Consider the following 18,515-nt stretch of genomic DNA (forward strand, 5'->3'; position numbering starts at 1 on the left):
AGTTTTGATTTTGCTGCTTTTGCTGATGTTTTAGATTTTTGTCGAGGTACCGTTTCAGTACCGGTATCGAGGTATTTTATGCAAGTATAGTATCAAAGTCAACATTTTGGTATCGTGACAACACTACCCGGTTTAATACAAAACATTACGGAGTTTTTGTTTATTTGTTCTTTCCCCTGCATATCGTCACTTTTTTGGGGATGAAACTCAATGCAGACATCTCAAAAACAAAAGTGTAAACAAAAAAAATGACCAAAATGGACACAAGTGTTTTTCCACATAGCAGCAACGAAATGCATGTTTTTGCTCTGCTGACTGGCTGTCAAAAACCTGAAACTAACTGGTGCATAAAAATAAATGAAATAACCTGTAAGATATTAATTTTAAGGATAATGTAAGATAAGTTGTAAATAATGCGAAAGTGTTTGGGATCATAATTTGTGGAGCGAAGAATTTGTGAAATCTGCCTCCAATAAATGCCTGTTGAGTTCAAAAAGTGTTCTGATAATGAAATCCAAGGGTTACCTGTTTGCGCATGATGTCCATGGTCTGCATTATGCATCGCGGCATAAGGCCGTGGTTCCTCGCAAGGATCATTGCTTGTTCCAGTGTCACACTTAGGGTACTTCTGCAAAGAACACAGGAAAATAGATGTGAGGATCACTGTGAATTAGGGGAGCGCCCCCCCCCTCACACGCATCATGGCGAGTATGACTTCACAGGTGCGCGCGTTAGTAAGCCTTACCTTTGCATGCCCGTGGCGCACATGGTGATGTGACAGGCTCCAAGGCGATTGCACAGCTCCGAGGACACGCACAGCACGCTGATACCTGAAGGGTGGCCGTGGGCACCGGGGCGCACGTTGACGTAGGACTGCATCAATCGACAAAGGTCGTCCAACGTGTTGAGGGGTCGTAGTAGCTGTGAGATGGAAAAGAGGGTCAACTCCTGACAGGCAGGCAGTGCTGTAACCATGCCAATAATATTTGGGATAGTGTCAGGAGTTGTTGATTGATCTGATTTGTATTAAGACCTCGAGTGAGATTGTCAGAGGTCAGGAAAAATGCACCTACACAATATTTGTCTATATAAATATGAAATCTAGCAAATTGTGATATTGGAGGTTCGGCCCGACGCCAGCGATATGTAAAAATAAATGAACAAAGTTAATTAACACATTTGACCAGAGAATCCAATGTGTGCGTACAAAAGTATAAACACCTCCAAATCGATTAATTAATCAGTCGATGGTTCACACTCTAGATTCAATTCAACCACAACTCTAGAACAAGATGCTACAAACTAGCACTATGTACTGGAGTATCTCAATATAATACCTGGAAATTCAATGCTATACACTACGGTCAGTCTGGGGCTCTAAAATCTAATCAATGCTGATGTAAACAGTAAATGGAGGTGATAGAGGATGCTAAAGTGTTGTTAGTTGGAGTTAATGGAGGGTTCTTGACAAGCTAATGGGGTTCCAGTGAAGGAACAGGACACCACTTCATCTTACTTTTGCAATGCTCGGTCGAAGATCTCTAACTTCAAGGCCCAGTATCTGCGCTTGCATTTATATATTCAGTTACATCATTGCATACAGCTGAACTTAGGTAGCAGGAATAGCATAACACTCCATATTGAAAAAAAAAAAAGCAAAAGCGATAAAATACAGAATCATGATAATTAGTGAATATTTACCTGATCAATCTTCATTGCTGTGGTGTTGGAGTCTGTGGGGAGATTTGATTTCTCCAGATAGAAGGCCCTATTGTGACAGCAAATGCTCTTGTCAGCTTCTCCGTTTTTTTTTTTTAGTTTAAAGCATACACATTTAGTCATTCCACAAAGACAAACAAGCATATATCAATCCATCCATTTTCAATTAGAGTTGTTTGTGTGTAGCCTATCACAGCTGACAAAACGTCAGGTTCGCCAACACTGCTGGCAAATTAAATTCTAGCTCATCATCTCTGTCAGCCATGTGTTTTGTTGTGGAATGCTTTGATGTTGGCTCTTGGAATTCCCAGCACTGCTGAATGCAATGTCATTACCTAGCTGTAAAAGACACTTCACAACTTTAGGGGAAGCCTGGGAGCAATACCGCAAATGTTGTTTGAGTTACGTAAGCATCCCGAGTACCTGAGTCTGCGGTAGTAGGCCTTGGCCTTCTCCAAGGAGACAGCATTGGTGCGCTGCTGGAACTCCTCCATGGCGATGCAGTCCTGCTGAGACACTCCCTCCGGGCGCTCCAGTGCTGCAAAACACAGCAGGGAAGTGTCCGAATTCATCTTTTAGAGCATGTCGGGTGTGACAGAGGATCTCGATCCCCTTCCATAATCAAACACCAAGTCCTTTGTTCATGCATACATCCAACGCGTATCACATTTCATTTCATATGTTTACGCCTCTACTTTTATCACGCTGTAGTTTTTGCACTTTTTTCTGAAGACATTTTTATGATGCTTGTCAAAATACTTTGTGAGTTTCTTATGTGTGCCATTTATTTATTTATATCTTTTTCTTCTTCTTTAGATTTTAAAAAGAGCAGAAAAAGTCCTCTCATTCCGCTGTATCTTTACCTTAAGGTGGAAGTCTTTCTTTTATTTATTTATTTTTGCAATATGTTCTATGCACCTGCACTAGTCTAAACATGGTATTCTGATTAACATTGCATTTGTGGAATATGAATGAAGCAGATTTGGCCCACCTGTTTTTATCCTTCTCAGGGGGGCGGCCATTTTACCTTGCACGGCCACTTGCTGTCGACTGAAAATGACATCACAGCTGCTCAGGACTCAGGTAATCATCAATCACGGCTCAACTTGCAAATGTCACATGCCAATAATCACAAACAGGTGAGCCATGATGATTGGACATTACCGGAGTCTTCAAGCAACTGTGATGTCATTTTCAGTTCACAGCAAGTGGGAAAATGGCCATTCCCACAGATTGATAAACATGGGTGGATTTTGCTTCGCAATTCATATTACACGAATGAAATATAGAATACTGTGTTTAGACTAGCAGGGGCATGACATATTAGTGTAAAGAAAATGTTGGACTTAAGTTCGCCTTCGCCATATCCACTAACTTGCATTTAAAAAAAAGTATATGTTGTTGTTGATCCAAACAAAAATGTACAATACATGCAAACTGCGCCAAAGTGAATTCTGGTAATGAGCCATCTCAATCTATATGCTTTAATTACTTGATATTAAATGGTAAAATTAATATTTTTATTTGTGTCTATGTCACCACCTATGTAAAAAGTTAAGAGTACAACGCTAATATCCACCATTAATGATCAATCAGGAGACAAGATGCACGTGTGCTTCTCATCTGCAGCAAAGACTGCTTTCCAATAGGGGGCGATGTACTTCTTCTATTCTCTCCTAGCTGAGCATTGAGCAGTGTAAGCAGTCGCAGCACTCTTAACAATCAAACATATGAACAACATATGAGCTCTTTCGTTGGATAAGTGTTCCAAATAGCAATTGTCTTGGTCAAATGAATGACTTTTTGGCACTTAGCTCAATGATGCATGAGGCGAAGTATTCACACTGGGCTGGCCTGATACAGCCGCAGTACAGAGCACTTTTGAAGTGAAGGGGGAAAGTGAAGGTGGGTAAGCAAATGGCTTCAGGCAAATGTAAAAAAAAAAAAAAACACTTAAATGTGTATTAAGAGCAGAGTGCTAGAGTGATGTATGAAGTCAAAGTTGAGTATTTTACAGCTTGGATTTTAATTGATGCTTCCTGAACACCACTGTGAAATATAAAAATAACAAAACAATCAAAACCACATGCTCATGGGCGAGTCTGTCGGGTCAGGTGCTGTTTAATTTAAAAGTTCAGTTGGAGTTTTTGTGTATAAACTACTTTGGCAGCTGATAACTTAACATACTTGGTTACAGTAATTTCTGGACGATAAAGCAAGGCGCACCTGACTATAGCTAAATTTGGAGAATACTCAAGTTTGTTTACACATTTACATTTCCCACTACTTTCTTTTCCATAATGAGGGCACAAATTGTCTCTCCTACTGTATTTGGCTCACTTAGTTTGTTTTGCTCTGCCTGACGCTCTTGCGCTTCCTTTATAGTGCGCCCTCTTGTGATCGGATGGATAAGCCGCACCTTTGTATTAGCCGCAGGGTCGAACGGAAGTGAAGAAAGTAGCGGCTTATAGTCCAGAAATTACTGTACATAGAGATACAATATATGCATAGCGTACATTATTTGAGTGAGATAACAGATTTTTGCCCCTGCATACCTCTGGTGAAAAGAATGGTATGAAGTTTGAGGCTGCCTCCATTTTGCAGCCGACTGGGCAGCTCATTGAAGTGCCAGCTATCCAGGTAGAGCGTCACTTTCAGAGCCTGTCGGCTCCCCTCCACCTGGTAGCACACGGGTGAGTCTGCAACAAACGCAAAGAGACAAAGAGCCATTATTAAGACATGCAATTAAACACAATAATTAAAACTAACATTGAGTCTACTGCAAATATCACAACTGGACATACTGTGGATTCAAACACACTCAAGCATAGCATTTTACCAAAAAATATGTCATGTGTTGAATTTGGAGGAGGAGATTTTTGGACCATGTTGAGATCTCAATCCTGTTAAAAATCAAACAAAACTGTTTTGTTTTAGCTCTTCAACCTTGTCTGGGCCAACTTGGATACAAAATGACATTCATCCACCAAGCACGCTAGTTGTTACAATGAGTTTGTTGTTTACTACGTTCATCCATCCATTTTCAACAGCACTTATCCTGTTCAGGATCGTGGCATGTTGGAGCCTATCCCAGCTGACTTCAGGCGAAAGGTGGATTGCACCCTCAAGTGGTAACCAGTTAGTCACATATAAAGAACAACCATTCACACTCACTCATATTCACACCGTCAGTGGGGAATGAACCCATGCTGCCTGCACACAAGTCAGGCCAGTGTACTACAACAAAACCAGTGAATAAGTTGGGTCTTTTACACCTCAGATCATCCAGAAAATGGCATGGAAAGAAAGAAAAAGTTCAAAATTTCAGCCTGATCGGACCAACGTTTCTGAGATATTTCAGTTGGATTTTTTCTTGTTTTTTGCAAAAAAAGGTCGGCGAATTTCAAATTGCCCTTTTTCAGCAACCACTGGTCCAATTTCAAAACCAAGGTATCACTGATATCACCCTAGCTGACTCATGACAAACTCATCCATGCTTTCGTCTCCTCCCGGTTGGACTATTGTAACGCACTTCTCATCAGGATCCCCGGCATGAGCCTCAAAAAGCTCCAACCCATCTAGAACAGCGCCGCCAGGATCCTGATGAGAGTGCGAAAGCGTGAACATATCACATCCATCCTCAAATCTCTCCACTGGCTTCCCATCACATACCAAACTGAGTACAAGATCTCCCTGCTCACCCACCAATGTATCCATGGCAACGGCCCCTCCTACCTCAAAGAACTTCTCAGTCTTCAACGTTCATCCCGCAACCGCCGTTCCTCAAACCCCTGCCTCCTCAAGCCGGCAAAGACTAAACTTCGCACTATGGGAGATCGGGCTTTCTGCTCCGTCGCCCCAAAACTACGGAATGCTCTCCCAGCCCACCTAAGATCACCACAATCAGGTGAATCATTTAAGAGAGCACTCAAAACCCATCTTTTCAGTCAAGCTTTCCCATAACTACAGTGACTTGTACGCCTTTGTGCTTTTTCAAACTCCATATCTTTTTAATCTTTTCGCAGTTTTATTTTTTTGATATTGTTGTGACTGTTTTCTTTTACTTTGTAGCACTTTGAGATGCTGATTTATGTAAAGTGCATTATAAATTAAAACCATTATTATTATTATTACAAGGGGAAATCATAAGGAAACCAATATAGATATGGCATTTAATATATTTTGGACCCCATTTCCATTTCCATTGCACTAGCCTTTATCTTTAAACCAAGATCACCATCTAGGAGTAAAACAATACCGCAAGTGCTTCATGAAGCTCCATTTTCCCATATCCCAATTTCCTCAAATATGAAAAAGAAAACCCCACTAGTTTTTTCAAATGTTCTTTACATGTTGACACTTTGAGCTACATATTGTGTCGTTGAGGTTGGGCGTGTAACTTATTGTGAATTTCAAGGTCAAGTTAAAGTTAATTTATGTCGAACGTACTCTCCTGCAAAAACAAATGCCAGATTTGTATTCTTTATGATTTTCGCTTTCCAGCGATACCTTGGTTTTCTGAAATCCACGGCCACAGCCATTTTTAAAACAACAAAAAAAAAGCGGGGGGAATCAAAATGAAATATCTCAGAAATCGTTGAGCCGATCAGGCTGAAATTTCGCTTCCCATGCTATGATGTACCAACACACAAAATTTCAGCACAACTCACTCATGGGGTTAACGGACCCAATTTCCCTTATTAAACAGTGGAATATCTATGGAATAAAAATAGGGATTGCCTTTAAAAAAAAAAAAAATACCAACAATGGTCAGCACTGTTATAGACAGAGAAACATTGCATGCCTTTTTTTTTATGACTAAAATCAAGAGCAAATCCTTAGAACAACATCTTCAAAATGATGTTACAGTTATACTGGAATGTCAAAAGACAGATATAGTCTGCCCCTTCTCCACAAATCATCTGATTTTATTACACTATACACTGGCACAACATATCTTTTGGCATCTGTGAATGCAGTAATGGGGTTTTTACAATTGTGACACACCACTCAGAAAAATGAAATGATGACATTTACAGAGTTCCCTGTCAGGTCAGCATGTTTCCTTAAAAAGCCTTCAAGCTGTAAGCCTGTGAAATTGGCTGAGAGGCTTCCGGCAGAGAATGTGGTGATTGCACACTACAAGTTGCAATTTAAAAATAAATAATGTGTTTATGTCACACAACAAGTTTAAAAAAAAAAAAAAAAAAAAAAAAAAGATATACTCACAAAAAGTATTAGAAATGCTCCATTTGGGTAATTACTGTATATCGGGGTTTTTTTTGGTTGTTTTTTTTGATGGCCACAACTGTAATTTCACGTTTTAAGAGTATTTTTATGCAAAATGTTATTTTGCTCATAATTCTAACACTTTCGACAGAATGGAACAAACAGCTATTCTAAGTATTCATTCTCATTTGGACAAAGTCGTCAAAGTGACCATATGCACACATAAAGAAACTTTATTCCAATTCAGTAAAACCATCCAGCTGCTCATCACCAGCAGTCTGGTCTGACTGAATACGTCTTTGTAGCTTACTTGCAACTAGACATTCATCCTCCAGTTGCCTGAAGAACACTGTGACTTTGTCCAAGTCTGACAGAGCCGCCTTGGTGTCTTCGAGCATGGTCCGCTCTTCTTTCTGCAGGGGCACGGAAAGGGGCAGGTTGAGAAATTGCAACAGCAGGACAGTTTTGATTCACTGTATGCACAAAAATATTCAAACATCCCTCCTAATCAATTCCTGTTAGGTGTCCCCATTACTTTGTATTGCATTACAGTTATAAAGCAAGTATATGCTTTGCAGAATTATTTAGAACATTTACTTTATATACTCATACTAAAACACTCTATATTTTGTTGACTCCTACAGGCTACATAAGAACATTTTGGTTGACCTCCAATTTGTATGACAATTTCCCACCCTTGTGCTCACCACATGCGGCGCTAGCGTGGATTGAAAGTGCAGCAGCACGCCAATGGCAGATATTTGCTCCAGCCATTTGCGGCTGGTTTCCTTGCTATCCTCCTGGTACTCGCCGGCATTGTTGAAGCGACATCGTAACGCGGCCAGCAGCTGCTCGGCCAGCGTGCACACGGCGGCCGTGGCGGCCTGGCAAAAGATGACGTCGCGCCGAAGTTGCAGAGCGGTGTCTGGTGAAAGAAAGGCGGAAATTCTGATTGAAAAGAGCGAATGATGCAGGTAAGATAAGTAAGTAAACTTGATACTTCTCACGGAGAGGACTCACACAAATGTTCATATGATTAAAATGTAGACTCACAAACACTTTAACTCATTCACTGCCATTGACGGCTATAGACGTCAAAAATGAATTTGAACTATTAGTTTCACATTTTTTTCCATTTTTGTTAAGGCTTGCTGTGCACAGCACCATTAACTCATTCAATGCCATTGACGGCTATAAACGTAAAAAAATTCTACTAGTTTGACTTCTTTTTTTCCACTTTTGTTAACAAAAGTATGAAAACCTAGAAACAAATTTATTGTACATTTAGAACAGATATAAAATGTGATTAATTATAATTAAATATTCTAATCGCCTAATGCCCCTAATTTAAAAAAAGAAAAGAAGAAAAGATTACAAAAAATTAGGGGCGTCAGACGATTACATTATTAAAATTTTAATTAATTGATTAATCACAAATTTTACATCTGATATAAATGCACAATAAAAAAATTCTAGGTTTTCATACTCTTGTTAACAAAAGTGGAAAAAAAATGTGAAACTAATATAGTTCAAATGAATTTTTGACGTCTATAGCCGTCTATAGCCGTCAATGGCAGTGAATGAGTTAAAAAATACAATAAAATGACACCAGATCCACCAAGTATAGAGGAAACTGAAACCCATCAACCCAACAGGTGCAGTATATGGAATTGTCTACAACAAAAAGGGAAAAGAAGAGGGAAAAAAAGAAGGAAAAAAAAGAGAAAAAGGAATCGTTTACAACCATACACTGACCACAATATTTGCTCAATCTAGATTTGAGATTCAGTACTAGAGCTGCATTCAAAAGGCTACCAATAATAATGCAGTGTTGTTTTTTTATTCACACCATCAGAGAGGAATTAATTGAATGTTTATTATAAGAGCTGTTCCTAATGAGATAATCAAAATATGCGGTTCTGGGTTCTTAGTTTTATTGGCAGTCACTTTAAAAACAATGATGTGCTGCACTACCTGTACATTTCAGCAGGGCCAGGAGAAGCTGGTTCTTTCCATCTGCAAAAAGTATGCACAGTATAAATGAATACATAATGTAAATATGAATACATACTGAATAGCCATGCTGTCATATAATGAGTGTGTATTTAACAAACCGTCCACAAATCTCTGCAGACTCTCCACCAGAGTTTTAATAGAGTTGGGAAGGTTCCAAGGGTCCTCCTGGATGTTCTTGTGGATGACGTAACGGCAACGAACCGTCCAGTCTTCCGTCTGCCGAAACTCTGTCCAGATAAAACATGTGAGTGTGTATCTGGGACTGCGGACACTATTAAGGACACACTCTCAAACATACACGTGGACATGCTACACGTTCATGAAATAACTAAAACTAATTTTTTAAAAACTAACAGAGCTCTCCCAAAAACTCATTGAAATTAACTACATTTAAAAAAACAAAACTAAAAACAAAATAAAAACTAACTATAATGAAAATTCCCAAACTATAAGAACACACATAAGCAAATATGAACCTGGTTGGCTGTGGTCAGAGTAAAAGTGCTTGGTCTCCTCACAGGCCTTGGTCATGACACTTCCTTTGAGGAGGCAGTTGATGGAGTCAACCTGTGTGCAACACATAAAAAAACAAGAATAAACTCACACGCAGACAGGAATGCAAACACATTTGCAGCATTAACTCAAAACTGAAGGTTTTTTGTTGTTGTGCAACATTGCCATGTCCCAACCAAGCAAATGCAGGCAGTCACACAGAAGTGACCGATCAAGCGGAACATTTGACTAGATCCACTCTTTTAGTGCTACCTGTACAATACACCACTCAGATAAGTACCCAAAAGGAAGGATGCCAAATATAAAAGTACAATATGAAGTTTTTTTGGTAAACTCTCAACAAATTCTCACATAAACAAAGTAATAAACAGGGCATGAATGTCTCATTTTATGGAGTATTTTTAGGTGAATTAAGTTAGAATTCGGTGAAAAATAACCACAACTCCAGATACTTTAATTAATCCCTTTGTGACCAGTATTTATACCAGTATATATACTTTTTTTTGTATTGGGCACTGTGGTGATTCTCAAACTTTTTACTCCAAGTACCACTTAAAAAAAAAAAAAACTCTCCTAGTACCACCGAATGACCGTTAAAATACAGTGACATAGGTCTGGTCGGTGCTGGATTTCACTTTCCTTTCTTTTCTTTGATCCTTCATCGGGTCTCCTGACAACCTCACGACTGTAGCTGGATTCTGAAGTATTCGGTTTAGGTGAACGGTATGGGATTTTTAATAGGTTTTAGGTGAACTAATGAGTACACACTCACACACACGTACACATGCACACACACACACACACATACTCAGCCACATACAAAATAAAAAATGAAAAAATTTGTTTTTTTTGTTTTATTTTTTTTTAAAGGAAAAAAAAGAGAGAGAGCAATGATGATGACATGTCAAATCTGTAAAATTACCGAATGGACAATACTGAGCTCTTAAGAATTATTATTATTTTTTAATAATAATACAGTGCCATAGTAGGCGTGGTGTACCTGATTGAAAAAGTAACATGTTGTATGCATGGCTACAAGCTTCATTCAAATGTTTGGACGTATTGCGTATTACACTTTTTTAAAATTGAATTTGTATCCAGTGACCCCCAAAAAACACCCTGGCCCCACCCACTCTCAAAATAGCACTAAAGCTGAGTCACGTACCACCAGTGGCGCTCATACCAAACTTTGAGAATCAGTATTGCACTGAACTTTGGCACAACTACTCTCACTACTCTTTCACACTTACATAGAGTACATGTTTTTTATTTCTTCAAAGGTAAATGTACCTGGTTGAAAAGGTGCTCGAGACAACCGTGCAGCTTGTCCTGTTTGTCTGAGGGGATCCTCATGTCACACGGCAGCTCATCCCCTAGCAAGCACAACACATACTTGTAATGATTTTTCTTCTAACATTAATTCAAATTGAACTCAGCATCGTGCAAGTATTCATCTCCTGTTCGGTTAGCATTAGCTCTTGTGAAGTAGGAACCCTGGAGCGATCATATTTATTGAAGATAAGCCATATGCACACGACAATATAGTTTAAAGATGATCTGTCAATGTCATGACCATATATTTTTAATAATTAAAATGATGTATCGTATTTAATCATTTATATTTGCACACAGGTCATAAATATTTGTCTGTGCAAATATGTTTGTTTGTGTCAATGTTAGTAGTTAGACGCGGTGACACAGTTTTTCTTGGGTTGGCTCTCACATTTGGATCAGGACGTTATGCTCCAATGTGGAGAGGAGCCAGGCAAAAATTCAAAAAGAAAGGACTGAAAGTGTGTCAGTGCAGATAAAAAAAAACTAAGTGTGGCATTTGGGATGAATACCAGACAACAAAATCAAAAGTTCCCCTACATTTTCTCTTGAGATTTTGGTTACCTGATCCCATTTCGTCACTCCCCAGGTAAGAGCTGTTACTCCTCACGCTTGTGTAGGACAGGACAGAATCTCGGTTGCTGTTGCATTCACTGACATAAAAGCACAACAAAAAACAACAACACAGTTAAAATGCGACATTTAGCTAAGGGCGTCATTCCGCTCTGCAACCACAGAGGAGGTCTGCTAAGCTTTATCTTGTAATTATACCGTCAGTTAAGTTTCTGATAGTAAATACCTTTTTTTGTGATTTACAGTACCGTAAACGTAATGAAATGTTTCTAACTGAAGCAACAACAAAAGAGGCTTTCAATAAAGCGTAGCAGCATAAGGTAGTATTACTTAAATATGGAAAAAAAAGATACACTAGATTACAGTAAGACCTTTTACAAGTTTGGTATTTAAAGGCATTAGTCGACATGATTCAACAGAATCTGCAGGAGCACACAAACGAGTTATGTGTCTTAAATTATACAGCAACTTTAATTGTGCGAACTTGATTGGCTCAGAGGCGGCGGCGCAAATGATTCACAGAGTGCCGAATGATGGATGGCCTAGCGGTGAGCCGACAAGACTGCCTTTGTCTTCTTCGGGGATGGCACAGTAGGGGAGCTATGGCTAGTTATCACCTGCCCGACTGTTTTGTGTGTGCGTGTGTGTCTGCTTGGAGGGGTTGCGAAGGATGGCAGCAATTAAGCGGACAGTGTTAACGTAGCAATCTGTCGCCGGTTTGGCTCAGGTTCACCATTTGCTTTTCATTCACTGGCAGACTCATTCAAGCGAGCATTCAAATGAGTGCATTTGTGCTTGCTGTAGGGAATATAGTATAAAGTTTTTTCATAATTTCATAATTAACAGCAACTTGGATAAAAAAAAATACATTTAAGATGACTCTTTATAGTCAGTGCACGTCACAGGTACAAGGCAAGGAGACACAGATTGCATCGAAACAGACATACTAGTACGCAAAACCTTGGGTAATAGAATGAAATATTCACATTTTGATATAATGCTCTAAGAGTATAAGTAATCAGATAATTAAAAGATGGAAGTCACAGTGAAAGTCAATACTATACTGGACGACTGAGTAATTCCATTAGCAGACAAGACTATCATAACAATCTCTGTTCAACGACACTAACACGCATGCCAGCCCACGAGGTGGTGATGTCACCGCATAAGTCCAGTTTCACTCAAACCTGGTTCATTTTAGAGAAATTGAAAATAAGTGTCAGGAGACCAATAAAAACGAAAACGGATGAAGAAGAAACCCCAAACGCACAACTCAGATGAATCGGGATTCACGTAAGAGATTTACAATCTACTGCACAGCTTTTTGCAACAGAAGCCACTCAATCGTGATATCTGCACATAATTACTGCAGTCACATTTACTATCACCCATCTGATGTCAGAGCAAGCCAGTTTCATCTTGTCTCTTTCTTTTCTAACAGTGCAGCTCTCAACACTGCACAAGACTGATCACGCATACATTCCCCTGTGCACCTGTGAAATTTATTGTCATACAAGTGAGTAACCAAACAAAGCTTGGCCTACATTTTCCATCACATCCTATTGCGATGATGTAGTTCCACACGTTGTGGCTGAGCCTTAATGAGAGACTGGGCCAGGAGGCCGCACCCTAAACTTTTGGCTCTATTATAGATCGGCCCACCACACCAACAACCAATAACTACATCTTTCTGGGTGGTGGAGGGCGGGCCTCAGTAGGGCACCACACACACTCATAACTTGAGTGAGCTCACAACAAGCAAATGACATAACCAAATCAGAGCAAAACATTTTTAAGTCATTTTTAGCCCTGCAATCTTAAATTAAAATGCCAACATCTGGAATGAATTGTCAGGCTTCGAAGGGGGGGAAATGAGCTGCACTATAGGTTTGTGAAGTCAGTAAAGGAGTTTAAACACTTGCTCCTGTTTAATCCAGGTGTGAGACAAGGGTTTCCCGTGTCTTCATGTGACAACCCTTAAAGACTTGTCCAATATTTGGAAAATTTTGCAAGCTCAGGTGTGAGTATACAGTACTTGACATTAGAAGCTACTGAAATCTCAAGACATGATTCAGTCACCTGTAGGAGTCTCTGTAACTCATCGTGTCGTGACCCGAGTCCTCCTGGTCCTCCTCGTTGACCTTGAAGCAAACCCTTTTGATGCCACCTTGCTCCACTTTGTCCTGGTCGCAGCTGTCCTCGCAGGGGCTCAAAGAAGGGGGCTGGCCCGTTTCATAGACGGGAGCTTCTCCCCCATCTGTCTGGATCTGCGTGGGCTCGGTGATGGAGGACAGGAGACTACACAAATAAAAGGAAAAAAATGTCCAGTTAAAAAATTATCTGACAAACAAGAGTCATTTTGGAACGATAATAATGTAGACTGCATTATGTCACAAGACAAAGACTCCCTCACAATCAAAGATTTCACTCGATGTTGCATGTTACACCCCTTCCTCCGTTCAGACTCACAATAAGCGTGTATTGCTCTCTTCTATTCATGCGCTGGCCCGGCCCATAAATATTTTGGGTCTGAGGAATGTTATTTTTTTAACTCCTCAGCCTTAAACAAGGCAAAGAGCACAGCGCAAAAAGCACAAACGACGACGTGGGCTTGACAGCTCCTGACTCTTTCCACAGAGTTTTCTAAATATCATTGTGGAGGCGAGACAAGCATAAACGTCTAGGCTAATGTTTTGATAAGATAAGTCAAGACTTCCTGAAGAAGAGAACAATCAACTGTTCCTACTTACACATCTATCTGAGCCACATATTGCTTCATTTCTCGAACAGCAACGTCCAAGCGGCTGTACAAGTGAAGGTAGGCGTCCTGCGTCTCTGTGTCCTCCTGCTTAAGCAAAAAGCTCAAGCCGCCTTCGCCGTGACCTCGGCTGTCCGTCAAACCTTCACCCCCATTCATGGACTCCTCACCGCCTTCCCCGTCCAGGCCTGAAGAGTTCCAAGAAGGCGCTCCCATGCTTGACACACAATGCTGGGTGTGTGACATCGGGTTCAGTTGGGCTGGATGTAAAAAGAGGAGAGTAAATTAATGCAAAGTATAGGAGGGCCGAGGAAAAAGATATACATTGTATAGCTTACAGTGTTAGTCAAATAGATTTTTCTGTTCACAGCTCGATATCAATTTATAAAACCATAAATTGATCACTTTACCTATAAGTTGGTGTGAAAATAGAGTCAGTTCTGGACTATAAGGCGCACCTGAATATAAGCTGCGCTGCTAAATTTGGGGAATACTACACATTACACATATAGGCCGCACCCGAATGTAAGCCGCAGGTGTTTTAATGTTACTGCACCGGTATATAAGAGTTCCCACTACTTTCTTTTCCATAATCAGGTCGCAAATTGTCTCACTCTCATTCTGTCTCTCCTACTGTATTTGGGCTCACTTGGTTTGTTTTACTCCGCTTGACGCTCTCGCGCTTCCTTTATAGTGCGGCCCCTTGTGATTTGATGGATAAGCCGCGAGGGCTGGGTATCGCCAACAACCTCATGATACGATGCGTATCACGATACAGGGGTCACGATACAATACGTATTGCATATGTATTGTCTTCAAGAAAATACATATCCCGACATTTTACATGGCTTTACATGCATTTTTATTATAGCAGCCATATGTAAACCTAAATGATATGTTTATTATGCTAGATGGCAAAAACGGTTTTGTTAGCAGCTCTTCTAGTTTACGATAAAAACGGCTGGATTTTGCTATTCCACTAGTGCAATATTAACCAGAATACCAATTTAAGGCAATTCAGAATCTTTTTCATATAGATTTACAATGATTTTTAGATTTACAATTATAAAATATATATATATATATATATATATATATATATATATATATATATATATATATATATATATATATATATATATATATATATGTGTGTGTGTGTGTGTGTGTGTGGGGGGGTGTGTGGGGGTGTGTGTGTGTGTGTGTGTGTGTGTGGGTGGGTGTGCGCGTGTGTGTATACAGTATAACAAAAATATAAAATATAAATATAACAAAAATGGGTACTGCCTTAACTGAATCGAAAATCAATCCAAGATGTATCACGAGTTGAATCGAATTAGGCCCATGTGAACTGAATCAAATCATTACTCAGTCCTACAGCAGAGGCATGAAAAATAGATCTGAGAAAAATACAATACAGAACACATGCAAACAGAGTAGATCAGGGAAATGCACAATAGAGTGCAGTAGATTGGAGTAGATTAAGGTAGAGTAAAATACAATAGAGAGAAAATTACAGTAATGCAGATAAGAGTACTGTATGTTAGATTAGCACATTAAAGTACAGAATACAATAATGTAGACTGCAGATGTGTAAAAAGTAGAATGAAGTATTACAGAGTAAAGTGGGGCAGAGTAGAGAACACTTGCGGGCTGCGGTGGGTGAAAAACAGACTTGACTGTCTGACATCGATATCCACAACAGATGTTGAAATCTATGAAGTAACACTTTTGTCTGCCTTCCATTTAAGGAAGAGTGTGTTGAGATGCACTCCCGCGGCTCACATTCAGAGTTAAGTCAAATGTTTACTTAAGTTAAAAGACAAAACAAGCTGCAGTAACCGGAGAAATCCTGCTTTGGACCCAGAGTGAGTATTATTAGTAACTTGGACATAAAGCAGTGCCTGGTACTCTATTTTTAAAAACCGACATTATTTAGATGAATGAGAACATCTGCTCAAAGCAACTGTTAGACAGATGTCTGATGAAGCCCAAGCAAGGCCTGAGGAACAATGCAAGAGATGTTGTCTAGACCGCTTCATTTCATTTACATCTTTTATGAGAGAGGATGGAGTTATTTGACTATTGAGAAAGTCAAAAAGGAACTACTGCTAATAATATAAAATGCGTTTTATAAAGCCTGTATTGCTTTGTGGAATTAGTGTGCCAAAATTATTTTTTCCTTGTACACGCATCGTGTTTTTCTCTGCCCTTTGACCTCTGCTGCAGCGCCATCACATTCCTACGTCGGCAAATGGTACTAGTCACTTGTCATATCAATAGCATGAACATAGCCAAGGGCTAATAGGGGTCCAAACAGCAAACCACTCTTTGAGTTTACTATGAGAATTGCTCCAGCAAACTAATAGCATTCCATTCCCTGCTCTGTGGGATTTAAATGGCCATAAAGGTCAATTAGCCAGACTGATCGCTGAGCTGCTGTTAAGTCGGCTATTACAACTCGTACCGTCACGGAATGATCTCAGAGGATTAAAAGGAATATTAAAGTACAGCATTATTTTGACCACTTTAAGTCTGATGAATGTCCTGCATTTCCAACATCGTGTGCAATTATTTATTAAAATAGGGTACTACCTTGATCTGGGTCGAGACCAAACAGAGAGTTCTTCCGTCCAAAGCGGATACTAAAGGTCCTGCCAGCGGAGGTAGCACTTTTGGGGTAGGAAACCTGCATCAGGTTGACGTGGAAATTGGTAGGAATAAAGTCCATGCAGCTCAGCGGGTGGGTTCGATTGCTAGCTTGCCTGAAGGTAGGCCAGGCCATGTTTCGAAGCTCCAAAGAAAACTGGAAGAAAATATGGTAAAACACAGTATTTATTAATTATGTACAGACAATTCTTAATTAACAGTGTAGCAGAAAAGTGCAATGGCAAATAATTACTATAAAACATTTAATGCAAATAGAGTACAACAACAGTAATGACGGAAAGCATAGCGTTGTGATAAAAATTTGACCAAGTTTTATCATGTCCTCCTGTACTTGTCATCCCGGTCACTGGTGTTACCCAATCAGTTCCCCAACCACGTGTGTCTTGTCCAAGTGTCTCTCGTTGTCTCGTTTCTATGTGTATTTAGGCCCCGTCCAGACGGAAGCAAAGCCGGCTTCGTTACTCAAACAAATCTCGTACACACGGAAGCATTTCAAGACTTGCGCGTGTCCAAAAGAAGACGCTGAGGACGTTTAACGGCTGTAATGTATATGCCAAGTCTGGAGTGGCGCTGTAGCGCAGCCACGGGGAGTTAACGGAAAGCGTAGAAGAAGAATCAGCGAAGAAGACAAACACTTTTTTTTCTAACTTTATTGCCATCTACAGAACAAACATGGCTATAAAAAAGGCGAACACAGGAGAAGTGACAATGGCGGGTGATTCAAGTTCAACGCCGCTTGATGAACGTGGGAATAAAGAAGCAAAATATTTAGCTGCAAAAGCATAAGCAAGCTAAGGAGGCTGCGCAAAACGACTACGACACGGCTATCCGCCATTGTTGTTGACAGACTGACGGTTCACGCGCAGTCACGTGAGAATTTGCTACCATTACGTCATCACTGGAGTATCCTGCATATGGTGTCCAGACGGAGGCGTGCAGGGCGCGTTTTGAAATCTTTCCACTCTGGAGCTCGATTTCAAAAGTGATCGCTTTCAAGCTCCGAAACCGCGTCATCGTGTGGACGAACGGCCTAAACGGTAAGAAACTTGTAAGGATACATTGAAACTGGCTTTCGTGTGGACGGGACTTCAGTTCAGTGCTTTCTTTCAGTCCTTGTCAAGTCGTGTCATTGTCACACCCGTGCCATGTCCTGTCTTCATCATGTCCCTGCCTAGCCGTGTTCCTGTTTTAGTTGTCGCTTTGACTTGTGTTTTTGGACATTGTTTATTTTGTTATTTTTGCCAAGTATCTTGTTTGCCTTTTTCTCAATTAAATCCCCTTTATTGACTGCATCCCTGCCTTGGTGCTTTTGCTCCCTCCACCCCACGCCCCAACCTGGCACGTCCACGGCAGAGGGCAAGGCTGACAAACACTGGATGGCTTCCTGTGATTCATAGAACCATGAATTCTGCTGTTAACCAGAAAATCCTGAGGGAGAATGTTTGCTTATCAGTTCATGACTTCAAGCTGAAGCGCACTTGGAATCTGCAGTAGAACAACCATCGGAAACCCACCAAAAATCCAACTTCTGAATGGCTTAAACAAAAAATATGAAGATTTTGGAGTGGCTTGTCAAAGTCTGTACTTGAACCCGATTGAAATGTTGTGGCATGACCGTAAATAGGCCATTTATTCCTGAAAACCCCTCAGTGTTGCTGAATTTTAGTAACTCTGCAAGGAAATGTGGACCAAAATATATTTCCAA

General features: G+C 40.1%; 1 protein-coding gene across 2 annotated transcripts in view; it reads right to left on the reverse strand.

Annotated features, from left to right (window-relative positions):
- prex1 (phosphatidylinositol-3,4,5-trisphosphate-dependent Rac exchange factor 1) overlaps window positions 1-18,515 on the reverse strand; it is a 92,941-nt gene that overhangs the window by 2,822 nt on the left and 71,604 nt on the right. Inside the window, exons 24-39 of one of the 2 annotated variants that reach the window (XM_086068738.1) lie at window positions 16,736-16,946; window positions 14,133-14,400; window positions 13,462-13,680; window positions 11,374-11,462; window positions 10,768-10,850; window positions 9,441-9,531; window positions 9,063-9,191; window positions 8,923-8,964; window positions 7,656-7,873; window positions 7,259-7,361; window positions 4,275-4,418; window positions 2,143-2,257; window positions 1,702-1,768; window positions 1,517-1,561; window positions 746-921; window positions 526-628 (exon numbers count right to left, since the gene is read on the reverse strand). In XM_086068738.1, coding sequence (XP_085924864.1) covers window positions 526-628; window positions 746-921; window positions 1,517-1,561; window positions 1,702-1,768; window positions 2,143-2,257; window positions 4,275-4,418; window positions 7,259-7,361; window positions 7,656-7,873; window positions 8,923-8,964; window positions 9,063-9,191; window positions 9,441-9,531; window positions 10,768-10,850; window positions 11,374-11,462; window positions 13,462-13,680; window positions 14,133-14,400; window positions 16,736-16,946 — 2,103 coding nt within the window. The remainder of the gene's footprint in view (window positions 1-525; window positions 629-745; window positions 922-1,516; window positions 1,562-1,701; window positions 1,769-2,142; window positions 2,258-4,274; window positions 4,419-7,258; window positions 7,362-7,655; window positions 7,874-8,922; window positions 8,965-9,062; window positions 9,192-9,440; window positions 9,532-10,767; window positions 10,851-11,373; window positions 11,463-13,461; window positions 13,681-14,132; window positions 14,401-16,735; window positions 16,947-18,515) is intronic. The other variant, XM_086068739.1, reaches the window with a different exon arrangement.

The sequence above is a fragment of the Leptonotus elevatus genome, chromosome 2 (genome assembly GCF_054856555.1).
Source record: "Leptonotus elevatus isolate MCC_2025b chromosome 2, RoL_Lele_1.0, whole genome shotgun sequence".
NCBI lineage: Eukaryota > Metazoa > Chordata > Actinopteri > Syngnathiformes > Syngnathidae > Leptonotus > Leptonotus elevatus.